The 17,799-nt window shown below is 48.3% G+C and overlaps 1 protein-coding gene across 1 annotated transcript in view; it reads left to right on the top strand.

Moving 5' to 3' along the window:
- The window catches only part of ANKIB1 (ankyrin repeat and IBR domain containing 1), a 172,008-nt gene that overhangs the window by 133,000 nt on the left and 21,209 nt on the right, over positions 1-17,799 (top strand). Inside the window, exons 10-14 of the mRNA XM_088443856.1 lie at positions 1,523-1,611; positions 2,908-3,038; positions 3,281-3,415; positions 6,137-6,223; positions 9,203-9,269. Of these exons, the coding sequence (XP_088299982.1) occupies positions 1,523-1,611; positions 2,908-3,038; positions 3,281-3,415; positions 6,137-6,223; positions 9,203-9,269 (509 nt within the window). The remainder of the gene's footprint in view (positions 1-1,522; positions 1,612-2,907; positions 3,039-3,280; positions 3,416-6,136; positions 6,224-9,202; positions 9,270-17,799) is intronic.

Below are 17,799 nucleotides of genomic sequence, written 5' to 3'. Positions count from 1 at the left end.
CGCACTTCTTCGTTTAGGAAGTCGGACGCTTTGTTTGTCCTCTTTGGCTTCCGTAAAAAGGGTTGGCCTGCTTCAAAGCAAACTTTGGCAGCCTGGATCCGTATGGCTATTTCTGAAGCTTATCTTCATGAAGGCCTACCGGTCCCTCCTTCTCTGAAGGCTCATTCCACTAGGTCTGTGGGTCCTTCGTGGGCAGCTCGACGTGGTGCCTCGGCAGTTCAGATCTGCAAGGCTGCTACGTGGTCTTCTGTCCATACCTTCGTGAGGTATTACAGGTTTGACACCTTCGCCTCTCAGGATGCTTCCTTCGGGCGGCGGATTCTCCTTTCTGCACAGGAGCGTCCCCACCCTTAAAGGATACTGCTTTGGGACATCCCCAAGGTATCCTGTGGATACCCTATGGACCCTGAAGTAGAAAATATGAGATATGGTAAGAACTTACCCTTGTTATCTCTATTTCTACGAAGTCCATAGGGTTCCACAGGACTCCCGCCCTGTCGCACCTGTGCTGCAGATGGGCTTTGCTCTGGTCACCGGTTTTCCGTCTCCCTCTGGTGAGAATGTGATTCTTGTATGTGTCCAGATCTTTGTTCTCTCTCTTCCTTCTCCTCCTCCGGCCTATGGCTTGGTAACTAACTGAGGTGCCTTGGCCCGGGGGCGGGGTATAGGAGGGGGACCTAGTGCATCCTGGGAGGCTGAAAGCTTAACTCTTTGGTGCCCTGCGACTGACGTCACACCTATACCCCAAGGTATCCTGTGGAACCCTATGGACTTCGTAGAAATAGAGATAACAAGGGTAAGTTCTTACCATATCTCATATTTTTTCCCCTAACCCTTATAATATCACATCCTTCCCCCTCAGGCCCCACTGTAGTAACACATTTTCCTGTCTTCCAATGGAATGAGCGCAGCTCTGCAGTGTATAGTGAATAGCACAAAGCACGGCTCATTCCCACTTGCAGGCCATGAATGCTGGAGATGTGTGAGTGGAATTCCTTTCTATTGATTTTGGCCCTGATTATTTGTGGGTAAAGTACAGGACATGCAGGAGGTGTGCGAGGCCTAACTAACTCATTCATGTACCAAACAGCGTGCCTGTCCAAGTATGTGCATTATAAGGGCTACGTATATGTTCTAACCGTGTGGTCATGAGCCAAATCGATGTCCTAAAATAGGAATTTTAACATTTATTTTACTAGCATTTCAGAGGCAACGTTGCCAGCGCAGTACCAAATACAGTGTAAACTACCATTTGTCATTCACCGCAAAGTGCACAGTTTGGAAAACAGTCCGAGTTACTGGGGGGAGGGGGACATCGTGGCCCCCAGCAGTGATCAAGTTCTCAGCGTGTAAATGAAAAGCAGGGTGATATTTGCAGGAAGCCATGTATATTTCTCTATCAGCTTGGCTTTCTAGGGTTAAACACCACCGCCCAGGATATACACAGAATAGCATATACTGTAAGGTACGTTCACCTGCATATAAACCCCTTAAACAGGTTAACTGGGTCCATGTGTTATAGGGAGTGTCTGGGAGACGCCCATGAGCCCTGTGACTGCCAAACTTGGAAGAATTGGCTTCAGAAGGTGTCGGAGATGAAGCCGGAAGAGCGTGAGTACTGTATTCTGAAGTCACTGCTGTAATCCTCTGTGCAGAGCTAGCCCCACTCATTGGGATACAGTCACTCGGCACAATTGCTGAATTGCCAGCTCTGCAGCCAAGTTAAATCAAGTTGAGCCAATGACCTGATCACAATTCACCCATCTTTCCCATTAGCCTGTGACTACCTGGGTCTGTGTTGTCTGATGTTTTCCAAATGGAAACAAGTTGTCGGTTCTTTAGTAATTAGGGGGTCTAGTTACTAAGCAGTGTTAGGAGACAGAGTGAAAAGTGATAAGAAAGTGATAAGGTACCAGCCAATCAGCACCCAACTGCAATGTCACAGGCTGTGTTTGAAAAATGACAGTTGGGAGCTGATTGGCTGGCACCTTATCACTTTCTTATCACTTTTCACTCTGTCTCCTAACACCGCTTAGTAACTAGACCCCTAAATTAGATTTCAGCAATTTCACAGAAATTTAGATTTTGGGTAATTTTGATTGAACAGTGATGGCAGCAGACAAGGAGGCTCTATAAGTAGTAGATACGCTGGGCAATTTGTACCCGTCTCTGGCTAAGATCTGAGCACCTATTGTAATAATTATTCAACACTTGGAATGTATGTAAATGAGCCAATTTAGGACGATCTGTAGCCAATGAACGATACAAATAGCAGCACTGAGTATTTAAGCTCACCACCAGCTTGGGAGAATCCTGATGAATGGTAGTGTTTAAGTCTTGGCTCCAATCGCAACTTCTGTATATGAAACAAAGTTCCTGCATCCAATATCGTTCAGGGTAATTCTTGTTGAAACCATATGATCTCATACAGCAAACAGATCTGCTTAGATAAAGAGCATTAATCAGTGGAAATAATCAATATAATCTTTTAGGATTCCCAGGGCAGTTCTTCATATCACTTATTGGTGATGTCACTCCTTGGTGATGTCACTCCTTGGGGTACTGAGCATGTGCACTGGCACGGTCATAGCTGTCCATTAATATAACAGCCGATCTATAGATGGAAGTGGTCACATAAATGACACTAGTAGAGTTTGGGGTACTGCCTGAAACTTTTGTGGGCAATTGAATTCCTTGCAGTGAGTGTGAATACCCTCCCAAATGGTCAGACGAAGGCACCGTAATATATAGTAATGTGTGTAGCCGGTCAGATGGCGGTGGTATCCGATGGCACAGCATTAGTGATTGAATAACCCATTTTAAATTTACTGGCCAACCAAGTTAAGCAAACCTGTTATATTTACTGCTTGCGGGACGCTAACTACTTTATTCTGCCATGATCTCTAGTTGTCGGAGTGAATGAGGCCTTCGAGGATGCTGCAAATTGCCTGTGGTTGTTAACAAACTCAAAGCCGTGCGCCAACTGCAAGTCTCCTATCCAGAAGAATGAGGGCTGTAATCACATGCAGTGTGCTAAGGTAAGAGAGACTGTGTAGCACCAGCTGCGATGAGCTGAGAGACTGTTGCTGTCTATTAGACACACTGTCACCCCTCATTCTGTGTAAGTCCAAGGGAGGTTGTCCTGCTGCCGTGACTAACCATATCCTTCTATCCCATGTTATATAACTGCCCTAAGCTGTTCATGGAGAGTGCCATAAACATGAGACCAATACCGGCCTGGTGAGGGCAGGTAACACATTCTTTATTGTCTTTCTTCCAGTGCAAGTACGACTTCTGCTGGATTTGCCTGGAGGAGTGGAAGAAACACAGTTCGTCCACCGGGGGCTATTACCGCTGCACGCGCTATGAGGTCATTAATCAGGTGGAGGAGCAGTCAAAAGAAATGACGGTTGAGGTGAGAGCCGGGTGTCACCCGTTACAGCCTCATTTCTGAATCCTCTGCAGAAGGACGTTATACCAGAGTATTGTGCCTTATAGAACTCGCCGTTTCATGTCTGAGAGCTGCTGCGCTTGATTTGCTGAATGGAAAATTCAGACAAACGTTCTATATTTTGTTAATTATCATCTCGTCGCTAAGGGATTGCTACATTGTGGCCAGGTAGCACTTTAATGCAGGAATACCCTACTGTTACCACATACCAGCATTGGGGTTCCATAGATAAGTGCGCATCAGTGCTGGGTAATTCATATCTCTATGGATAGTCTGTGTGTAGTGAATGTAACACGTCACTGGACAAGACCGTCCAATCAGATGCCGCAAGTGAATGCATGCGTTCCGCCCCTAGTTCTAGCTATATGAATCTTGTGGATGGCTCCTGTACTGAGAGCTCACTTCCTGTGCCACAGAATGCGGATGGTAGGTCTACAATAAAAAGGTTGACAGTCAATGGGTCGACAGGGTTAAAAGGTCGACTTGCATATGGTTGACACATGGTTTTTCATGAACTAGATGAGGTCTATGGGAACATTAAATAATACAGAAATGCTTGATGTTAGCTGCTTAATCCTAAAACCTCAGTTCCACCCAAGAACGTATGTAAAACAGCATGTAGTTAGTGTGGTTAGGGTAAGTGCTCAATCACAATATACAATTACAGTATGGTAAATATGAGAAATCAGAATAGTACTTCCCTTTCCTGTTCTTTTGCTTGTTGTTCAGAGAAAGCAGTGTGTCAGATGCATGTAGATGGATAATGGATTAAGGCTCCGGAACCCCGTAGACCCCGGCATCTAATGTCACCAACTTTTGGATCAGGCTCCTTTCCACAAAAAATGACTCCACTCCACAGCTAACGCATTTAGAGCAATATGGCCACATTGCCTTGAGGAAGAGCCATATAGCTCGACACGCGTTGGATGTGGGGTGGAATCATCTTTGGTGGACAGCAACCTCATCCAAACATTTGGAGGCCCCCTGATAGTCGGAAATTTCCCCCCTACCCTCCCAAACTTTTCTAACGTCCAAGGAAATAGTCCCATTGGCGCAAACTGCATAAGGATTCCCACCCTGGGTTAGGTTCATTCGTAGATCCAGCAGTAAAGCAGCACACGTGTGATTTTTATATGCTCACTATTGGAATATAGATAATCATCAGATCTGCATAACTTAAAACTAAATGCAGCATTAAGTGACGTATAAGTAAATGTCTGCCATGGGGAGGGTCCTGTACATATTGGGTGGGTGTTATTGCAGGTGGTTGTGCCCCAGAACATCTCCTTATAGCAGGGGTGGGGAACCTTTTTTTCTGCCGAGGGCCATTTTGGTATATATAGCATTATTCACGGGCCCAATGCAGGCCACGACCCTCTGTGTGACATCACATGGGGCGGGGCCACAATCGCTGGTGATTACAGCAATGCCTGGAGCATCCTGAGGATGCTCCGGGGAGCTGTAAGGGCAGCAGTGTGACCATCTGAAGCATCCTAAGGATGCTCCAGGCAGCACTGCTGCATAGATTCTGGCTGCAGGGTTCCATTCTAGGCATCCTGCTAGCCAGATGAGGCTAGCAGAAAAAAGCTCAGACGGCCAGACCAAACGGTTCCGGGGGCCTTATACGGCCCCCGGGCCTGAGGTTCCCCATCCCTGCCTTAGAGCAAGGTATATATGTTTAGCGTTTGTTTTTCTGCAGACATCTATTCAGTCAGATGATGACTAATTGCTATGAGGGATTCTAAGTGTACTTGTCCCTGGTAGCTGCTGTGTAATCCTCGGCATCGGGCTTTCATACAAACACCAGGAGATAACACGCGACACATTGTTCAGTTCAGGAAATAGCTTTTAGCATGAATTTCAAAAGCTGCTTCACATATTGTAAGTGCTGATGCCAACAATGATCGGGGACCGGGAGCAATTACCTGCATGACTGCTCTGCCCTTTCTGCGAGTTCAAATCCCATCTCTGTGCCAGACTGGTAATCTGGAGCGTTACAGTCACCGGGCTGTTGTCTCCTGCACTCGCTGCCTCCTTCTGTTTTGCCAGATGTGTAATGAGAACTCTAGGCACGGAGAGCTGATTGTGCACATAGGGAAATATAGAGACTTTAATCATCCTGATTCAACCCACCGGGAGTTTTCTTTGCAGCTTCGAAGACCAGTCTCAACCTTACATGTGAAAGTCCAGGGGGGTAGAATTTTTGGAGGAGTGTTTTGGAAACCATGTTTGTTTTGTCCCGCTAATCTTCCTAAGTAAAATAGGCATTATATAATCCAAAACGAGCATTGGACTAGAACATTTGCTAAATACTCACCCTGTTACATTTGGCCCATAATTTAATAGTGGGCCGCACTCGCTGTTGTTTGCCTTTCAATGCCTTGGATGGTTCCTATACAATGAGAGCTGTCTGCTATCTGTGTTCTGAAACAGCGCACCCTGGTGGCTCCTGTCAGGCAGTGTTGTTGTCCAAAAGTTACAGACATGGGAGGCTTAATTAAGATTGGGGGGGAAGGAGGGGGTCTATTTTAATCAACCCCTTTGTTCATAATCTTGGAAAGCACATCTTTGTCCTAATGTCTGCGACCTCTGATATCCAAATATATTAACTCCCCACACTTTAATGAAAGTTATTTACAGAGAGAGATGTAATAGATTTCCCCTCCCGATTTGTTTTTTATTCAGGCGGAGAAGAAACACAAACGGTTCCAGGAGCTGGACAGGTTTATGCACTATTATACAAGGTTTAAGAACCACGAACACAGCTACCAGGTATGATGTCACTGCTTTGTGTGTTTCTTCTTTGTCTGTTCAAATGGGTTTTCCCATCTTAGCTCTATTATAAATTATTTCACTTTCTATGCTCCCCCCGCCCCCCACAACATACAGTGGAAGCAGCCATTGGACTATGTATTAGCCTGCGAGTTGCAGGCAGCTGCAAGAGTCAGACATTTTTGCCTGAAGATTTAAAGCAACAATAATATAAAAGACAAAACCAACGTGGTTTTCCCTATAGCCCTGCCATTCATACTATCGGTTCTCTAGAAACCAGTGTCAGCAATCAGGCTCAGTGATGTCAATGGGGTTATAGTGAATTCATAATACTGCAATCTCATGGATATTGGTTCTGACTTCAAAATGGCTGCCCTCGCTCTGTGTAGGCGTCAGGAGCACTGTATAACCTAATAACATGGTGCAAGCAGTATGTATGTATTGTAGCCCACTGCAACCAATCTGACGGGTGTGGTATATTTTGTTCACATGGTCGTAATATCGACAAGCTGCATGTCGTCATGTTTGGCATGTCGATATTGACCACATTCATCATTTTGACACTGATTAAATGTCGACATAATTTAGAATGTCAACAAAGCATCCTTGGTGGTCTAGTGGTGACTTATCTGGTATGGCGGATCCCACGTCGCTTCCGGAAGGTAAGTATGACTAACCTTAATCCTCGCCCTAGCGTGTAACCCTCCCGTAACCTAAGCCTCCGCTGCTGGCCCGTGCAGAGTGTCGGCATATCACATGTCGAGATTGTGAACTTGTCGACGTCATGACTACATTCCAATCTAACTTCAGTTTCAACAGAGAGAAACTGGACCAGTTTCCATCTCAGACTGCCAATAACCGTATTCTTTGGGCCATAAGACCATATAGACCCTAATTTTAGTTGTTAAATATGCAGCGACTCTGACTCCCCGCTACAGTCCAGCTCCTCTGCCTCTATTGTCTGAGGATAAAACAAAATTCAAATGTATAGGCTTGGAAACACTACCTGCACACATACCATGAAAGCAATAGCAGCCCATGCTACTACAAAATAGAAGTCCCCTTACTTCAAATAAACAATATTGGGGTGGGAGGTGTGTATAAAGGTCTGGTGCTTGGTTCCACACAAAATGCCTTCCACAGTTTCTGATATCAAAAGAATCTGTTTAAATGACATAAATGTATAATATAACAACATAATACAATTCTTAAATGGGTAACCCTTGTGTAACATTCCACAATTCAATGGTCACGGTAAAGAATCCCAACACCAGCAATTCTCTGAAGGTTATTTGCTTACTAGAAAGCAGAATAATTGTAGCTTTGGACAAGTTTTTGAAACAAATCAATGAGCTCCCATGTGTTTTTTCATGTTTTCATCGTGGTCACATAAGGGAGAAAAACAGATTATTATTACCAGTTAATAACCTATAGATTGTAAATACATTGGGGAAAGTATTTATTTAACAAAGAAGTGGACATACACTCATACAATTAACAGGAAAGTGTTGAACTTTAAAAAGTTTACAAACCGTTTTCCTTGGTATACCCCCAGCCTCCTGCCAGATAACCGCAGAGGAGGGCAGATAGGAGAGACAAGTCCCTGTAGCTTGTCCTCCTTTCTCAGCCTTTGCCTCCTGAAATCTGAGCCATCTGTCAGTGGTGGAAGTCCCAGGTCCTCTTTGGAAACAATCGTGCGACGCGTTTCGATATATCTCAAGTATAGATCATGATGAAAACACAGAAAGAATACATGGGAGCACATGGATTTGTTTCAAAGATTTTGTTCAAAGCTACGATTCTTCTTTCTTGTAAGTATGGGGGGGGAGATTTATCGAAGCTTTGAGAGAAATAAAGTAGCATCAGCCTGTAAAATAATAGTTGAAAGCTGATTGGTCAGCACTTTATTTCCACCCAAGCTTTGATAAATCTCCCCCTATGTCACCGTAAGGGGATTGCTGGTGTTGGAGTTTCACCTTGGAATTAAAGGGATTCTTTATCATCACCCTTGAAGTGTGGAATGTTACACAAGGGTTATCCATTTAAATAATGTATTACACTTATTTTTTCCATTTATTTCATGTGATGTGAGCTGAGGCTCTGATTCAGAGCCGGACGCTCTGAAAGAGCGCTCGCTCTGAATCAGGGCGTTTTTTTTTGTTTTTTTTGTGACCACCCACCCACGGCTATAGCGAGCGGCCATGTTATGATGGTCAAGACCATCGCGACCATCGGGCTTGCGACGAGACCCTTGTGGTTGGGTCTCGTGGCCGAAAGCCACAGAGAGATTTCGGCTCTAATAGAGCCGGAATCTCTCCACTGACATCACTCGTGATGTCAGTGGGGCTGCCCCCAAACGGCAGGTGTTCTCATGGGAACGCCTCCGTTTGGGCAGCCACCCCCCCAGGCCCGCCCACCAATGGGGGCGAGCTATCACTCAACATCGACAGCTCGCCCCCTTTGGTGCGAGAACCGGAGCGACGGATTGCCCGTCGCTAGCCGGGTCTTGCGCATGCGCACGACGGAGCCGGCTCCATCGTGCGCATGCGTTGTGGGCCACCATCGACCCGGTTGCGAGCGCTCAGCGCTTGCGACCAGGTCTGAATCAGGCCCTGATTCCCCTAATACCAAAAATTGTAGAGGGCTTCTTCTGAGGAACCAAGCGCCAGACCTTTCTACACACCTCCCACTCCTGGAAAATCAGGGGAACCAACTGAGGGGCACACAGTAGGAAGTATATGTCACGTGTCAGGCTGGACAGACCTAGACACAAGTCGAGGCAGGCACATGTCGGGGGTTGTACAGGACACAGAGCAGGATGACCAGGATAAAAAGTTATGGGATGACACAAAACACAAGTAGAAGACTTTAGGAGATCCGCATGAGTATGCTCACCTAGTAACACGTGCCAGTGTCTGTATAATTATATCTGACAGTATGTCTCAAAGTCCTGAAATACTTTACATCGTGTCTTTTCAGTTGGAGCAACGTCTTATAAAAACAGCCAAAGAAAAGATGGAGCAGCTGAGCCGAGCTCTTAGTGAAAGTAAGATCTGCCGCTAATGAGTGGAATCTTATTATGCCAGAACAACAGAACAACCTTCTCCTCTTGTTTGCGGTTTTGGATTCAGTTTCTAATTTTTCTGCCTTTCCTACTTTTCCAGCCTTCAGATATGATTTCCCAGAGGTTCAAAAAAGTATCTTATTTTGTAGAACCTTATGTTGAACCAACATATCAACGGGAAATACATAACTGCAGATGGTGGCAGGGGTAGGGCAGGTTCCTCTAATACTGAATCTGCTGGTTGTACATACACATACCTTCCATGCCTGTGTAATTTAGGAATGCAAGAGGACTATGTGCAGTTGTAGTGTTTGGCTGTCCCCAAATAAAGTAGCCAGGAAGTTAGGAGTGATCATGACGTTAGTGAGGTCATCCTGCTAACATCAATGTGAGGTGGATGGAGAACCAGCAGGCACCAGGGTGGTCACATGCACAAGTAACTCTAGGGTCCATAGGGTATCCACAGGATATCTTGGGGTATAGGCGATGGCGGTAGTCATCGGGCACCACAGAGTTAAAGTTTTCAGCCTCCCAGGATGTACTGGGGTCCCTCTCCTATACCCCGCCCCTGAGCCAAGGCAAACCAGTTTCGTAGGTGCCTGGCTCGGAGTCGGGTCACCATTTTCAAAGGGGGGCTGTTAACAGCCCCTGAAGTTCTTTAAACAGCGTTGCTGCAACAAGAGCTGTACAGCATAGACAGTCAGTACTGACGTCTATGCTGTCGCTCCTCCACCCCGCCGGACCGGAACGCCGGTACTGATATGGGGATGCTGGTGGGTGTCTGGGGTCACAGCTAGCGGCGACCCCGGATTACCCGGACTGTGGCCGGATTCAAGGGGGTCAGGTAAGTGGCGGGGTCCCGCCGATACACAGTCCTAGTTCCTCCGGCAGGGGGCTCCCTGGGGACAGGCTGCGCGTGGAGCCAGGTACTGATCCTGCGCTTCCACTAGACCACCGGGGACAGCAGGCTACAGCCTTCCCTGTCTCACAGCCGGCACCACCCCCGCTGCACAGTGCTTCTCCATAGCGGTCTGTGTCAGTGCTCCTCCCCCGGGCCCGCCTCCTCTCAGCTCCTCGGTGGCCATTTTCTGTGGAAGTGTGCAAATGCTGCTGGACGCTTGATACAGGTGGCATCGCAGTCCGGGTCCCCCGCATACCTCTCCTCCGATGAGGTCAGTGTATGCAGCACTGTTTCCTACCAGGTTCTGTGTCTGTGTAGTTGATCATAGTGCTGGTAGTGCAGGGATTTATTTCTGCTTTGTATGTGACTTAATGCTAGCGCTGTCTGACTGTACTTTCACTTCTGTCTGTCAACCATTTTACTATCCCTGTTCTTCCTCTGCTAAAGCCCTTGCGGTGCGGTGTTGCAGGGTGTTTATTGCCTCACTGTAAAAGTGCTTTCTGTGAGGGGAGTCGCATACACTCCATTACACTCATCATGTCTGAGAGTGAACGTGACTTTCCTTTTCTGCTAAAGTATACCACATGTAATGTACCAATAGCGGAGGGAGATGGGAACACTGAGGGATTATGTAGGGCATATTACCTTATACCACGCCCGATTTCTGTCACTGCGCCTGTGCAGGAACCGCCTGGGCTTGTTTTGCTAAGGCACTTACAACCCTTGTGGGCCAGCTGGCGACGCCCCCTGCGTTTCCCCAGATGGGGTTATCGCAGCAGTCGGTAGTCTCATCACCCATGCAATGGTTCCCCAGGCACTTGATGGTAACCCAGTGTCTCACGCTTTCGCACCCCCAGGTCTCGCAGGAGCCTGTGTGGGTGAATGCATTGTCCAATACGGTACAACACCTGACGGACATTTTACAGGGGGAGTCCTCATTACGGCCTCCTAAGCAGCTTTAAGTGTCTCAGACGGTTCAGTTTGATGAGGATGACGTCATGTCTGATGATGGTGAGATTTTTGACTTTTCGGACCAAGAGCCCCTTCGTACTAAGGAGGCGGAGTCTTAAGTCTAAAGTCTATATACCTGGCCTTATACGGGGAGTCCGTGCGGCCTTGGTTATTGAGGATGAGGATCCCCCCGTGACCAAATCCAAATATGCCTCCTTTAAGGATATTAAGGGTGATGCCACTGTATTTCCTCTATCTGGTCAGTTGGTGGATCATTTAGAGTAGGCGTGGAAAAATCTGGGTAAGCGGTTCCAGCCTCAAAAATGCTTGGCCTTTGCATACCCTTTTGCGGATAATTATTTTTCCAAGTGGGAAACCCCTCCTCAGGTGGATTCTCATGTCACACGCCTAGTGAGGAGTGCTACATTGCCCATGCCCTCCATGTCCTCCTTAAAGGATGCTACAAATCGCAAGGTGGAAATATGCCTAAAATCCATTTATTCCCTTGCTGGAGGGGCGTCCAGACCGGCTATGGCCGTGTGCTGGGTGGCCAGAGCCATGGAGCGCTGGGCTGATAGCTTGGAGGTGTCTCTGGACACTGACTCTTTCGCTGAGCAGGTGGAGTTAGTGGGCAGTCTCAGAGACTCAGCCACGTACATTATTGAGGCAGCCTTGGATATAGGTCTTTTCACTTCCAGAATCTCCTCGGCAGCAGTGGCGGCTCGCCGCGACCTATGGTTGCGCTCTTGGAAAGCGGACGCAGATTCCAAAAAGGGATTGGAATGCTTGCCTTTTACTGTTTGGCCCTGATCTGGACAAAATTGTGGCCACTCTGGCAGCAGCTAAGTCTGCGTGTCTGCCATCGGGTACAGTCCCATCAGGGTCTTGTACTTCCTCCTTTTGGCCCTATAGGGCCCAGGGTAAGTCCAAAGTACAGTCCTTTCCGAGATAGTCAGGGGCCAAGAAATCTGCCAAGCCAAAGAAGCAGACTTGGAGTACAAGACGTCCTACTCCCAAGTCGGATGATAAGCCTTCAGCCTAACGGGACGGGCCTCTCCTTGGGGGACCCCAAAGTGGGAGGCCGGCTTTTTCAGTTCGCCCAGTGCTGGTGTCTGACCACCACGGACACTTGGGTAAGAGAAGTGGTCTCTCTGGGGTACGCTCTCTCCTTCCGGCGGAGGCCTCCCAGCTGGTTTTTCACCACGGGCCTTCAGTCAGATCAAGACAAGGCCGTGGAATTCCAGAAAGTGTTACACTCTATGCTCCAGGCTGGAGTTATAGTGCCGGTTCCATTTTCCCAGAGGGGATCGGGGTATTACTCCAATCTCTTTTTGGTACAGAAACCCAGTGGGTCTTACCGGCCCATCCTCTACCTCAAATCCATCAACATATCCTGTTGGACTCCCAACATCAGAGGATCTTTGTGACGGAGGAAAAGATCTCTACATTGCAGGCAAAAGTACGCAGTTGCCTGCAGAGTCGCCGGGTGTCTATTCACTAGGCGATGAGGTTACTGGGATCCATGGTGTCGATGTTCGACATGGTGGAGTATGCCCAGTTTCACCCCAGACCTCTCCAGAAGTTGATCCTCTCCAGATGGAATGGGTTGCCCCATCGGATATAGACACAGACATTGGTGCTTTCCCCGGAGGTACGTCTGTCTCTGGCCTGGTGGTTGCAGACTGCTCACCTGAACAGGGGGCGCCCCTTTTGAATTGCGGACTGGGTTCTTCTGACAACGGACGCCAGTCTCCGAGGCTGGGGAGCAGTGACGGGTCCGCACTTCTTCCAGGGAAGGTGGACGCCAGCAGAATCTGCACTTCCAATAAACATCTTAGAACTTCGGGCAGTATTCAAAGCCCTCCACAGAAAAAACCCGTGCAGGTGCAGTCGGACAACGCCACCACGGTGGCTTAGATAGACCGCCAAGGAGGAACCCACATTCAGGCGGCCCTGTCAGAGGTGTCCCGCATTCTAGCTTGGGCGGAAGGCAATCTACCTGCCATCTCGGCAATGTTCATACCAGGAGTCCTCAACTGGGAAGCAGACTTTCTCAGCTGTCAAGACGTGCATCCAGGAGAGTGGTCTCTTTACCAGGAGGTGTTTCAACTACTGGTGAACAAGTGGGGTCTTCCAGAGATAGACCTCATGGCCTCCCGACACAACAACAAGCTACCTGTGTACGGGTCAAGAACAAGGGATTCAGAGGCACTTCTGGTAGACACTCTGTCGGTCCGGTGGACCTTCCAGTTTGCGTACCTCTTCCTTCCGTTCTCCCTTCTTCCTCGAGTGATTCGCAAATTTCAGCAAGAAGGCGGCACGCTCCTGCTGATAGTTTCAGCGTGGCCCAGACGGCACTGGAACTCAGATCTTCGGAGTCTCTCCGTAGACACTCCGAAGCTGTTGCCTCTACGTCCGGACCTGTTGTCTCGAGGTCCTTGCCATTACACGGACCTGGGTCATCTGTCTTTGACGGCGTGGCTGTTGAGACTGCCCTCTTAAGGTCCAGGGGTTTTTCCAGCTCTGTAGTTACCACCATGCTCAGAGCTTGGAAGCCGGCTTCTGCAAGAATTTACCACCAAGTGTGGCATACTTTCTCCGAATGGTGTTGCCCTAGAGGCTGTGATCCTCAGGTCTTTATGATACCCGCAGCACAGACTGTGTAATGGTTAGCATTACTGCCTCACATCGCTGAGGTCATGGGTTCGATTCCCACCACGGCCCTACCTGTGTGGAGTTTATATATTCTCCCTGTGTTTGCGTGGGTTTCCTCTGGGTACTCCGGTTTCCTCCCACACTCCAAAAATATACTGGTAGGTTAATTGGCTCCCAACACAAATTAACCCTAGTGTGTATGTGATAGGGAACATAGATTGTAAGCTCCACTGGGGCAGGGACTGATGTGAATGGGCAAATACTCTCTGTAAAGCGCTGCGGGATATGTGTGCGCTATATAAATAACTGGTAATAAATAAATAATATCCAGAGTTTTGGCTTTCCTACAGGCGGGCTTAGATCACGGTCTACGCCTTGCTGCCCTGAAGGTGCAGGTTTCTGCCCTGTCTGTCTGGTTTCAGCGTAGGATTGCCACATTTCCTGATGTCCGCACCTTTATGCAAGGTGTACTTCGCATTCAGCCTCGCTTTCTTCAGCCATTGCTTCAGCCAGAAGGGTCTCAGAATTGGGGGCTCTCTTATGTCGCCCTCGCTTTCTAATTTTTCATAGGGACAGGGAGGTGCTTCACACTCGCCCTGGTTTCCTACCCAAGGTGGTATCTAGTTTCCACAGTAATGAGGAAATTATAGTGCCAGTCTTTAATTCCCCAGACCTCTCAGCTGGTGAGGCCTCCTTGGATGTGGTATTTGCTCTAAGGATTTATGTTGACCGTACCAATTCATTTAGGAAGTCGGACTCCTTGTTTGTCCTCTATGGCTTCCGTAAGAAGGGTTGGCCTGCCACTAAGAAAACTTTCACAGGATGGATTCGCATGGCAATTTCTGAGGCTTACATTCATGAAGGCCTTTCTGTTCCATCCTCTGTTAAGGCTCATTCCACTAGGTCTGTGGGTCCTTCGTGGGCAGCTCGCCGTGGTGCCTCTGCTGTTCAGCTTTGCAAGGCAGCCACGTGGTCTTCTGTCCACACCTTTGTGAGGTATTATGCATTTGACACCTTTGCCTCTCAGGATGCTTCCTTCGGACAGCGGATTCTCATTTCAGCACAGGAGCATCCCCACCCATACTACTTTGGGACATCCCCAAGGTATCCTTTGGATACCCTATGGACCCTAAGGTAGAAAATAAGAGATATGGTAAGAACTTACCCATGTTATCTCTATTTCTACGAAGTCCATATGGTTCCACAGGACTCTCTCCCTATCGCACCTGTACTGCAGATGGGTTTTGATCTGGTCACCGTTTTTTCCGTCTCCTTCTGGAGAGAATGTGATTCTTGTGTGTTCCAGACTTTCTTCTCTCTCTTTCTTCTCCTCGTCCGGCCTTGGGCTTGTTACGTAACTGGTTTGCCTTGGCTCGGGGGCGGGGTATAGGAGAGGGACCCTAGTGCATCCTGGGAGGCTGAAAAAACTTAACTCTGTGGTGCCTGATAACTACCGCCATCGCCTATACCCCAAGGTATCCTGTGGAACCCTATGGACTTCGTAGAAATAGAGATAACAAGGGTAAGTTCTTACCATATCTCTTATTATTAGGTAAAAGTGGGAGGCAGTGAGACCAGTAAAGCTGCATGAAGTAGATAATGCAATGTTGTCACAAAACTAGATGACACAAGTGAAGTGGAGGAGGCACGACCATGCACCAATAGTAGATACGCCAGTGTTATTCTCTTTTGTGGTGCCCAGGGAAGTAGATAAATGTGCCCCACCCCCATAATACTGGGGAGACATCAGTTTCCAAAACACCACTTGGGAAATTTGAGGAGGAAAGGAAGTGTTTTTGTTTTGTTTCTGCTGGAGGTTAGAGAGAGATTTACTTCTAGGTCTCATAAATACTCAGATGTAAACCACAATTTCAGTATAGAAGAGGTCTCATTGCCGGCAAGTATAAAATATAAACCGTACAATTTTTATCCCAGTCCCTTCTAGGCCACTTGTCATAGCACAAATTAAAATCTTTTACGTGGTTTGTAGCCTTCTAAGGAATCGGGGGTCGGGGGGCCAACTGTACGGAATATGTATCTTACTTTTCCATCTCTTCTATACAACCCTTTATAGTGTTCCCAGTTTCCGGTAGCTTCAGCATTGTTCTATTAGTGTCCTGTGGCACAGCCAGGGTTTACTCTTTTGGATAATAAGTGTATACTGAAGTTAGGAAACGGTTTATTTATCTTACAAGAGATCTATGGCAGCGGTTTCAAAGACCCGGGCAATATAGAATACGCAAACCAGAAAACTTCATTGTGCTTGTTGACAGAACTACTTGTGATTTTGTGAAATTTTGTTTAATTCATTACTTTGTGTGTGTGTATATATATATATATATATATATATATATATATATATATATCTACTTCAGGGTCCATAGGGTATCCACAGGATACCTTGGGGTATAGGTGATGACGTCAGTCTTCAGGCACCACAGAGTTAAAGTTTTCAGCCTCCCAGGATGCATCTGGGTCCCTCTCCTATACCCCGCCCCCGGGCCAAGGCATCCCAGTTTCGTCGGTGCCTAGCCGGAGTCGGAGGCACTGTGCAGAGGGGGGCTATGAAGAGCCCCTGAAGTTGATTTTAAAGGCAGCGCTGGCAGCACATCTGGGAGTACAGCATGGACAGTCAGTACTGACGTCCATGCCGTCTCCCCTACACCCCGCCGGTACCAGAACGCCGGTACTGATCCGGGGATGCTGGTAGACATATGGGGTCACGGCTAGCGGTGTCCCCAGATGTTTTGGACCATGGCCGGATCCAAGGGGATGCAGGTAAGCAGCGGGGTCCCGCGGTGGGTCCCCGCTGGTCACATGGTCCTGAGTCCCCAGGCAGGGGGCTCCCTGGGGACTGGCTGCAGCGTGGAGCCAGGCGACCAACCTGCACTTCCACTACCCCCTGGGACAGCGGGCCGCTGCTGAGCGGCATGCGCTGCGGCGTCCCAGGGGTTAAATGCATGCCAGGGGAGCGCGCTTTCCCTGTCTCACAGCCGGCGCCTCCCCTGCTGCACACAGCCTCTCTGCTCTGCCTGATTGGCCACAGTGTGTCAGCTGTCCTCCCCAGGCCGGCCTCCTTCATCTTCTGCTCCTCGGTGGCCATCTTTAAAGCATGGTGAACACTGCTGGAAGCCTGTGAGCGGTGGCATTGCGGTCTGGGTCCCCCAGCATACCTCTCCTCTGTTTGTCACAGGTCAGTGTATGCAGCGCTGAGTCACAGGTCAGTGTATGCAGCGCTGAGTCCTACCAGCCTGAGGGTCTGAGTAGTTGAGAATCAGCGCTAATAGTGCAGGGATTTGTTTCTTCTGCATTGTATGTGACTGAACTGCTAGCCTGCTGTCTGTACTTTCACTTTCTACTGTCGGCTTTATTACTGTCCCTGATCTTGCTCTGCTCAAAGCCCTTGCGGTGCGCGGTGTGCAGGGTGTTATTCACACTATACCAATACGTATAGGTGTGAGTGTCACATACTTACCATCATGTCTGAGACTGATTTTCCTCTCCAGCTCATGTGTACTAAATGTAAGGTACCAATAGCGGAGGGGGAGGGTAACGCGGAGGGGTTATGCCCCCAGTGCCTGGCACTGTCTCGGCCGATTATGATCACGGTCCCGGTACAGGAACCTCCCTGGGCTTGTTTCGCTAAGGCGCTTACAACCCTTGTGGGCCAGCTAGCTCCGCCACCTGCGTTTACCCAGACGGGTTTGTCCCAGCAGTCAGTGGTGTCGTCACCCATGCGGGAGTTCCCGAGACAATTGATGGTACCCCACAGTCTCCCTGTCCCTTCCCAGGTTTTTCCGGAGCCTGCGTGGGTTAATACTCTTAACTACATCGGTTCAGCATTTGTCCGATGTTTTACAGGGGGAGTCTGTGTTGCGGCCTCATAACGGCCGGTGGCGTCTTTATCTGCTCCTTATGGGGATTACGATGAGACGTCAGATCATGGGGAGATTCTGGATCTATCTGACCAAGAACCTCTCCGTACCAAAGAGCCGGACGCTAAGT

The sequence above is a fragment of the Taudactylus pleione genome, unplaced genomic scaffold (assembly GCF_031769625.1).
Source record: "Taudactylus pleione unplaced genomic scaffold, aTauple2 ptg000335l, whole genome shotgun sequence".
Lineage (NCBI taxonomy): Eukaryota > Metazoa > Chordata > Amphibia > Anura > Myobatrachidae > Taudactylus > Taudactylus pleione.
The sequence above is the reverse complement of the archived record's forward strand: the minus strand, read 5'-3'. Positions and strand labels throughout refer to the sequence as shown.